General features: G+C 39.9%; 1 protein-coding gene across 1 annotated transcript in view; it reads left to right on the forward strand.

The window, feature by feature from the left end:
* The first annotated feature begins 2,885 nt into the window (after window positions 1-2,885).
* KLHL7 (kelch like family member 7) overlaps window positions 2,886-10,263 on the forward strand; it is a 25,533-nt gene continuing 18,155 nt past the window's right edge. Inside the window, exons 1-3 of the mRNA XM_015407113.1 lie at window positions 2,886-3,236; window positions 5,348-5,450; window positions 6,695-6,788. Of these exons, the coding sequence (XP_015262599.1) occupies window positions 3,123-3,236; window positions 5,348-5,450; window positions 6,695-6,788 (311 nt within the window). The 5' untranslated portion in view covers window positions 2,886-3,122. The remainder of the gene's footprint in view (window positions 3,237-5,347; window positions 5,451-6,694; window positions 6,789-10,263) is intronic.

Consider the following 10,263-nt stretch of genomic DNA (forward strand, 5'->3'; position numbering starts at 1 on the left):
CGGTGGCTCAAGTGGTTAAGACACTGAACTGCAGGCTGTGGAAGGTCGGTAGTTCAGCAGTTCAAGACCCAAGTGTGCCGCATGACGGGGTGAGCTCCTGTCTCTATTTCCAGCTCCTGCCTACCTAGCAGTTCGAAAGCAAGAAATTGCAAGTAGATAAATAGGTACCACTTCAGTGCGAAGGTAACAGCGTTCTGCACGCCTTGGTGTTTAGTCATGCCAGCCACATGACCACGGAAATGTCTTCGGACAGCGCTGGCTCTTTGGCTTTGAAACGGAGATGAGCACTGCATCCCTAGAGTCGGATTCGACTGGCTTTCGAGCAAGGGGACCTTTACCTTTTACAGTGCCACTGAGTCCACCCTCCGAAGTATCCATTTTCTCCAGAGGAACTGATCTCTGTAGTCTGGAGATGGGCTGTAACTCTAGGGGATCCCCAGTTCCCACCTGGAAGCTGGCATCCCTACGTTTTGTGTTGATTTACTCTCAGGATGGTTGCAGCTTTCAATTAGTCTTAGCAGGTGTTCCAGACAATGTTTTTGGCACTATGCTCCAAAACTCCTGATCATCTCCCCATGCAATTCCACAGAGTTGTTAAACAGGATGGATTACAGGATTGAAGCATGCAGGACCCCAAGTGGCCAAACAAAAGCCACTCAGTATCACCTACTGGAACAAAACCAACATAATGCTGATCCTCCCAAGCACATCCCAGACAAGCAGTCCAGAAGCATACCATATTGGATTATATCAAAGGCTGCAGAGGTCCAGAAGAACCAACCAGAACAACACTTCCTCTGCTGATCAACTGAAACAAGGGTGAAAATAATTAATAAACTCCCAGGTGCACAGCATGTTTTTTAATAAAAAGAAAAGAGGTCTAATAATGCAGAAGAGACAATAAATGGATGGAACGAGAACTCATTAATGTGGCACACATACTTCTCATACAAGAAATATAAATCATGGGATGTTGGTTGGACATGTGCCACCCCCTCATATGAGTATCAGCTGTACATCACATGAAAATATTGTAGGTATGGACACATCCAAAACTTCCTAAGATTTAATGCAGCTATTTATACTTAAACATGTCTTTAGCATTAGCAGCAAATGACAGGTAAATGTATTAACATTTGTTTTGTGATTCGAGGATTTTATTTTTGTTTTAAGTTGTTTTAATATTGTTTTATATGTGGGCATTGTTGCCCTCTTGTAAGCCACCCTGAGCCCGCTCGCGGGGAGGGTGGGGTAAAAATACTAATAAATAAATAAATAAACATGGTAGTGGCCATCTTTTTAATGGTATGGTATGTTAGGTCCAAAACATGAGACAGCGCCACTCTCAAGTATGTTACCATAGATATACATATATACGTGCAGACACATACCATCTTGGTACCTTGCTGTGGTTTTGCATACAGGGTTGCCAAGTTTTAAACCAATCTTAGTAGCTGTCCCTTTAATGTCAGCTAGATCTACAAGCAATTATTAGGTGGTGTTCCCATTTCAACTCATTAAACTTCTGTCCAGGGTATAGGACATTCCCCCCCCCCCATTCAGTTGCCTACCTGATTTACATGTAGCCTTCTAAGTCAGGGACAAGAATGGGAGATAACCTGACTATGCCAGTACCAGATTAAAGAGCCCTGCTTCTCCTGTGATATGCCACAAACTGCTGCAGTTTGTGTCACTGGCTGGTCTCCTGTTAGGTAATGTATAAAACTCAGATGTACTAATTTGTTGCCTGATGCTGTGCATGTAAGTAAGTTGCACACGGTGTTCATAAGTGTGCAGAATATTTCAGCCTTAGAAATAATATAAAGCAAAAGTTGGACCACTGTTTCCCATATTTTGAGAGTATTTGTAGCTGGACAAACATTAAGAACTCAAAAAAAATGCAATTTGTCTAAATCAAAAAATTGAATGTTTAAAGATAGTTTTTCGAGTTCTATCTATTGATAGAATATAAATATAGCTATGCTTAACAGGCAGCAGCTGTTGGGCTTTAAATAAAACAGGCTCAAAAAGTCATAGGAACAAGCAGAGAATGAATTAGACACAGTCTTACTCTTATCAATGTTAATTAAAAATATTTATTAAGCATTTGGCCCAACATAAAGCACTTTGAAAGCAAGAAATATCATGTAACAACATTGTGCATTATGTGCCTTCAAGTCACTGCATATCTGTGTCTTTCGCTAAACGTACAGAGTTTGGGAAGATGCAACTTGGGTAGGATTTCCAGCACCAATACATCCAGATCGGCACAGTTTGCTTATTGTTTCTTTTCCCCTCTTAGCTCTTGAAATAATTTATTATAAAGTTTATCACAGTTTAGGCAACGAAAAAAGCAGTCTAATTGAACTCAGCAGACGTCATTACTAAGTATGCATAGAGTCGGGCTACACGGCTGCAATTCTATATACACTTACTCGAGACTAAATCCAGTTAAAATCGGTGGACTCTTATTTCCAAGTAATAGGCGAGCGAGCATACTTACTAGGACCGAAGAATTTAGAAATGGGCTACTTGTAGCGATAGCCTAAGCAGACTTAATGCCGTTCTGACTTCATTGAAGTCAATGAGCTTAGGCAGTTATGTTTCTTTTTAGAATCGCCCTGTAAATCCCTTTTGCGTTTAGGTTGCATTTCTACTGCACCACAGAAGCACCATCAAAGCCCATACGACACACCTCATCGCTGCACATGCGCGCTCACCCTGTGTCCTCTTCCTCGCTTCTTTGTTTGTTATGGGCACGCTGCCTGCGCCGTGACGCCACTGCGCGCGCGTGCCTGCTCAGTTCTTTGTTTACCTCCCCGCCTCGCTCCCACCTCCAGGCGCTCGGCCTTCTTTGCAGGAGCGGTGTCGCGAGTTGCCTCCAGGTGTGCGAGGCGGCGAGCCGTGTTCTGATTGGTTACTGGCGCCTGTCGTGAGAAGTAGGGGCAGTTCTCGCGGCCTGCCTGTCTTTGTGGGGCTCAGACACCCCTCCGAGCGAGGTAAAGAGTTATTGTGGCTTCTGCCGGTTGTTCGCCGCAACTCAAGTGTTGTGTATGACCCTCCTTGTGTCGGCTCTCGAGAAGCCCCTGTTTCTTTAGCAGTGAGAGAAGGACGAGGGGAGCATGGCGGCCTCGGAAAAAAACAGCAAGAAGAAAACGGAAAAGAAACTCGCGGCTCGGGAAGAAGCCAAATTATTGGCCAGCTTTATGGGAGTCATGAACACCATGAGGAAACAAGTAAGACCGGAAGAGGGGGAGCTGAAAGCAAAGCCGGGAGAGTAGACTTAAATAAAGGAGAGACCGTTTCGGAGGGCCGCTTTCTTCTAATGTCCTGTTGGGACATTCCTAGAGTAGCAGGGAGTGGTGCCTACTAAACTAGGTTGCCGTTTACAGCAGCCCTGTGAGGTTGAACAGTATTGTCATCCTGTATTTTAAGTGGAGTGGGAGTTGCCGTGGAGACCGTGAGACTACCCAATGGGGTTGTGGTAGAAGCTCCTTTTCTTACCCGGGTATGTGCTAAACCAGGCCATTACTTTAGCTCGGTCCCGTATTAGCTTTCAGAAGGAGCCGCCATCCTTATAAGGATACATTAGGAGGAGGAGAACCTCCCACGCTGCTAGCACATTTAATTACTCTGTTGTGTCTTTGCTAACTTATGTTAAGTGATATGTGGTATATTGTCTTTGTATGGATGATTCAAGGGGTACAGAAATCCCACTTCAGCATCTATTTTTGGTGATGCCCATGTGTAGGTTCAGCTTGTTCTCACTTAGCCATGAGCACTATTGATAGGCTGTGGTCAGGGAGTCCCCTTCACAGTACCAGAAAGAAAAAAAATGTTGGCTATATATTCTAAGATCTGGCATGGTTTGGTCAATTCTACCCATTTGACTGAGTATAGGGCATGATGAATTGGATATTTTAGTCAATTCGTTGTCAAAGGGTGCAGTGGTGGCCACTAGCATAGATTGCTTTAAAAAGGAATTAGACTCATGAGGGAAAGGTGCATCAATTACTAAAGGGAAACCTGTAAAGGGAACCTGTGAATGCCTGTGTTAGAATGGATCACCAGGGGGAGGCTTTGGCTTCTGTGTCTCGTTTGTTGGCCCTTTAGTGTAACTGGCTGGCCACTGTGTGAAAAAGGATGTTGGACTAGATGAACTATTGGTCTGATTCAGCAGGGCACCTCTCAGTGTTGTTGGTCAATGTATAGAAAGCAGCATCATTGTAAGCCTTCTACGCATCATTCTCTCCTGTAAAAGTTCTAAGTAAAACTGGAACCAGGTCATTGACGGACCTGTTATTTGTGATAGATGATCACTTGAATTTATCCTGATTCTATTACCTGTTTTTTAAATTCTGTTGTAGTAATTTGTGTCATTGTTATAGATGTTACAAAATTAATGTAAGGTATGACATTTTTTAGCTCACTAACTTGTGCTGTCTGTTTGAGGGGTTTTTAAAAAAGAAATATATATTTTGGAATCAAAACAGTACACAAACTGTGAATTAACATTCTAGCAACTGTGAAAATGTACTGTTTGAAACATTTGTTGAAACACTTTTTTCGGATTTCTAACTAAGGACAACAGGAAATTCTAGTCCTTTTTCTTGTAATCAAATGATCATATCTGTAGTTGCAGTAAAAAAAATAATGTTAATTATAGACTAGATTTAATACTGATAGAGCAGGGGACCCAAATGTGGTGCCCACCAACCATGGTGCCCACCAACACCTTTCTAGGCTCTCACCAAGTGTTTTGAGAAAGTGAGTAGAGCCAGGTGGGTCTTTAGACCAGGAGGAGGGCTTCTGTGTAGATCTTTTAAAATATTGCTTTGGTAGCAGCTGCCATAATAGTAAAATGATCTTTATTGTCTGACTGAAAATAAGCGGTGTGTGTTGAAAGAAAAAAACACGATATTCATTTTAAAAGGCATCCTGTTAAACAGATCTTCTCCCTGAAATGTTGAAGAGCTCCCCCCCCCCATTTCTAAATATTTCCCCCTATTTTATTGTGTTGGGTGGTCAGAAGTGAGGAGGGGTGTTGACAGTAATCCTTATACTAATAGCCAAGTTGCCCCCTCCGTGCGGATATCTATATCTGCACTTTGGGGGCACTTGGGGGGCAGGGGGAGATTTGTGCACACATGGGGCAGTCCCCACATGTGCACAAAAATTTAAAAAGTTGAAAAAAATTCGGGGGGATGTTTAAATTCCGAAAATTTCCATTTTGTTCCAGAAATTTTACATCTCTACTTGCTGGAAAGACTATTATCTATTCTACAGACTACTGTGAACAGTTAAAATGTTCTGAATATCCATACTGTTACATTTTTATTCCTGTTAGAAAACTCTTTGTGATGTCATTCTCATGGTCCAGGAAAGGAAGATTCCAGCTCATCGTGTTGTACTTGCATCTGCCAGTCACTTCTTTAACCTGATGTTCACCAGTAAGCCTTCTCCAGTTCAGCTTTTATTACAGTTTTTAAAATCTTTCCATTCCGTGTACTGGCCTGGCCTACAAAGAAGGAGGTAGTTGGTATAGTCATATATAAGTAAAACTTCTTCAGCCTTGTTCCATCATTCTCCATGCTATTTTTAAATCTCTTTTATCAGTGTTGCTGTACCAGCACACAGATAGAAGTTATTTTAAAAAGTAACCTAAATGCAGCACCGTGCAAGGAAGTATTGTCTGAGATGGGGTCTGTTGAATTTCCTTTTATGTGATTTCTTAGGAAACTATCTAAGCTGCAATTATTTCTTAGGAATTTCTTAGGAAGCTTTCTAAGCTGCAATTATCCCCATATACAACTGGTTCTGTAGAAGTGACATCTTTTTGTCTCTAGTTATCACCTTTAGATGTCATTAAAAGTAGACTTCAGAGAAGGGGAGTTTCTCCTTTTAAAAATCTCGCTTCATGTATGAAAATGTCTAAGGCAGGAACTGGTGTGTGGAACTGTGAACCAGCTTCATATTTCTGATGTCATTTAGGGGGTAGAAAGTGCCGTGAAGTCCCAGTTGACTTATGGCAATCCATAGGGTTTTCAAGGCAAGAGACTTTCAGAGGTGGTTTGGCATTGCCTGCCTCTCTGTAGCAGTCCTGGACTTCTTTGGTGGTCTCCTATCCAAATACTAACTGGGGCCAACCCTGCTTGGTTCTGAGATTTGACAATTGGGGGGGTGGGTTCTAGCAGCAAGACAGTACTGTAAAGTTTTGTTTCCTTCATCAAGTTGAAATTGATGTTAAATGTACAAGCTATTGTATGGATAAAGTGGATAAAGCTGTGCTGTAAGTATCTTGTTATATAAACACTTTTAAAATATGTTTAGGTAGGCAGAACAAAAGTAAAAATACTGTGAAAAGTGTCCAAATCTTGAAAACATACTTTGTGAAATTGAACGTTACAGATACCTTAAAGTAACCGTTTCTTCTCTTCCTCCTATTCTTGGTATAGTTTGTTTTACTTTAGGCAAAACTTTTGACATGATTAGATAAATATTTTAGTGCAGAAAACATTAGGTGAGGCCTTGCCTGATTTGAATTCTTTTGCCCATTCTGACCCTAACTTCTGGGAAATCACCTTGATGTTCCTTAAACACTGTGACATTTCACTGTGAAATTTATTCTTCTCTTTGAGAGCTAGATTTTAAAAACTATCAGAATGAAATGACAATATTTCTGATCTAATTACAGCAAATATGATTGAATCAAAGTCATTTGAAGTGGAATTAAAAGATGCAGAGCCAGATATTATCGAGCAGCTCGTGGAGTTTGCATATACTGCAAGGTAGTTTTATATAACTCTTCTAAATATATGATGATTAAATAGCTACATGTGAAGCCCAGAAAGGCATAAATTAAAGAATTTAAATGTTTTGAGAGGGATGATGCTATTTTAGTGCTTTGTTCATCCTAGTTCTTAAAACCTGGCATCCTGTTATCAGATATTAGCAACAATGTAACTGTCTGCAACATATTCTGGAATGTGTGTATTTCCTCTTAATCTAAGCGTATGTTTGCTGATTCAGAAAGTATTTGAACTAGGTCAGACAACATTGAATATATTCGTGAAATTGTTTCCTTCTTTGTATGCAGGTACAATTAGGAACAAATCCTAAAGTAACATTTATTGCACCTGAATCCTATTTTCCGATCATAGCCTAGGTAGCTCACAATATCTGTAAGACACAACATTTCATTTTAAAAATAAAAACACTCCTCAAAAAATTTAAAAATATAAAAATAATGGACCTGTGAGAGGATTTATAGGTGTATAAGGAGAGAATAGATTATAAAGCATTTTTAAAAAATTTAAGGCAAGTCTTAGCTGAACCAGGGGCAGATATTTGATGGTGTCTTTGCTTGCCTGCTCTCTCTCCTTTGTCTGTCACTGGGTAGTTTATCTTAAGTGGCTATAGTGATAGATTTGGGATTAGTTTATCTCATTGTTCCCCAGACTTTTTGGGCCACTGCCCCCTTGGTTCCGTAAACTCACCTCCAGTGTCTGCTACCCTATAAAAAGCATTATTTGGAATAGTAGTTTCCATGACCTGCTAAGGAAAATAATAACAATAACATTCAAAACAGTAACAGTTAATTACGCATTTATTCAAAATCCAGTTAAAACTTCTTAGTTTAATCTATTTAACGACGTTTGATAGTCATTTAGCAAAATCTTAGCAAAAATTCAGTTACATCACTGTTCAGTAAATTCTTAATATGAAGGATGGGATTGATGAAGTGATACTAGTTTCCTAATGCCTGGTTTAAAGTCACTTAGCGAGGATCTTAAAATCACCACATTTCATAATCGAGTTGATTTCGTTGCTTGGAGAGGAACTGAGTGACTACAATAAAACCACCTTCCACCAAATATAAAGTTGGAAATGCAACAAGGAGCTTCTTAACTAGAGTGGTTTTATTTTCTTCTGTAATAAGAACTCTTCTGAATATATTCGTGAAATTGTTTCCTTCTTTGTATGCAGGTACAATTAGGAACAAATCCTAAAGTAACATTTATTGCACCTGAATCCTATTTTCCGATCATAGCCTAGGTAGCTCACAATATCTGTAAGACGCAACATTTCACTTTAAAAATAAAAACACTCCTCAAAAATATAAAAATAATGGACCTGTGAGAGGATTTATAGGTGTATAAGGAGAGAATAGATTATAAAGCATTTTTTAAAAATTTAAGGCAAGTCTTAGCTGAACCAGGGGCAGATATTTGATGGTGTCTTTGCTTGCCTGCTCTCTCTCCTTTGTCTGTCACTGGGTAGTTTATCTTAAGTGGCTATAGCGATAGATTTGGGATTAGTTTATCTCATTGTTCCCCAAACATTTTGGGCCACTGCCCCCTTGGTTCCGTAAACTCACCTCCAGTGTCTGCTACCCTATAAAAAGCATTATTTGGAATAGTAGTTTCCATGACCTGCTAAGGAAAATAATAACAATAACATTCAAAACAGTAACAGTTAATTACGCATTTATTCAAAATCCAGTTAAAACTTCTTAGTTTAATCTATTTAACGACGTTTGATAGTCATTTAGCAAAATCTTAGCAAAAATTCAGTTACATCACTGTTCAGTAAATTCTTAATATGAAGGATGGGATTGATGAAGTGATACTAGTTTCCTAATGCCTGGTTTAAAGTCACTTAGCGAGGATCTTAAAATCACCACATTTCATAATCGAGTTGATTTCGTTGCTTGGAGAGGAACTGAGTGACTACAATAAAACCACCTTCCACCAAATATAAAGTTGGAAATGCAACAAGGAGCTTCTTAACTAGAGTGGTTTTATTTTCTTTTGTAATAAGAACTCTTCTTAAACTTTGGCTTCAGTTCAATGTCATTTTGTAGTTCAATCAATTCTTTCACTACCCCCAACTTCCTCAGTACCTGAAAACAGGTTTATCACCCAATGTGGAATTTCCATCAAAAGAAGATCCTCAGACCACTCAGAGATATCTTCATGCATCAGATCCAAATGGTCACAAAAAACGTGCACAGCATCATCTTGTATCCCACCTTTCTCTTCTAGTTCAGACAGGGTCAGAAACTGGTATAGCCTGTGATGTCCTATGTTGCATTTGAATAGAGTTTACTGTGAAATAAACGTAGAGATGACAGATTTGGCCTTGAACTTTTCAAATAGTTCTGATCTCTGAGTTCATTACTGAGCAAAGCATCACAGCGCAAAGCATCTGTTCAAAAGAACTCCACAATGGTGTCAAAAGGGTGCAAAAGTATCTCACACAGTTGCCTTTTGATAGTTAATAAACATCAGTATGAAGCAGCAAACCTTCAAAATCTTCATTGTTGTCAATACAGAGCTCCCAAAATAGTCAATCACTGAGGCTTTAATTTTATTCACTGCCATAGTGACAGTATGTAGTGACTAGTGCAGGTAATCACTGTGGTTGTGTCGTTGCACCAAATTGTTGCTGTGAGGAATTGTCGCAATTATATCATGTTGCTGAGAGGAATTGTCGTAATTATATTATGCAAAACAGTACCCAGAACCTCACTGACTGGGACCTGGGTCTGTTAATGGAAGAGGGAGAGTGACAAAAAGAAAGCAGCAGTGCCTCCAGCCCTCTGGCCTTTACTTCCTAAAGAAAAATTCAAACACAGCTCCCAGACCCTCCAGTCACCTTTAACAATACACAAGGAGAACTTAAAATAGGTTTTAATTCAACAAAGAAGGATAGAGAATGAAAGGAGAACACACGTATACAAAACTCAGACTTAGACAACATGACTTACAGTTGGGACTAAAGAAGCAATTGGAGTCTTTTCCTGTCTCTCTAAGGCCCTCTGAAAGTTTCTCACACTCTGTCTGCGGCATCTTGCCTGGCTCTCTGTGGTGGTAATACTGCTGTTCTTGGGACTTTTTGCATTGCTGCAGATCTCTCAAGGCTCCTTCTCAGAACACTCTGTTCTGTGCCGTCAGACCCAGATGGCTTCTGTCTCCTTTTTTTCCTCCTCTGAACTCTCTCTTTCCCCTCACAACTCTCCTGTGCCTCCCACTTGGGCAAAATACCTTTTCCCACCCAAACTCCAATACAGGGCCAAACCTACGAAGTTACACTTATATAACCTAGAAATATTAATGGTGATCAGGCTGTGACAAAAATAAAACTAGTATAGCCAAGAAGCCCACTTCATAATCAACAGGTTCAGTAACTGAGAGCACAGGAAAATAAATACTGTGTGCAATAGTATTATGTTGTTATTATTATTATTAATAATAATAATAA

This window comes from Gekko japonicus, unplaced genomic scaffold, assembly GCF_001447785.1.
Source record: "Gekko japonicus isolate JY-2015 unplaced genomic scaffold, Gekko_japonicus_V1.1 scaffold3223, whole genome shotgun sequence".
Taxonomy (NCBI): Eukaryota; Metazoa; Chordata; class Lepidosauria; order Squamata; family Gekkonidae; genus Gekko; species Gekko japonicus.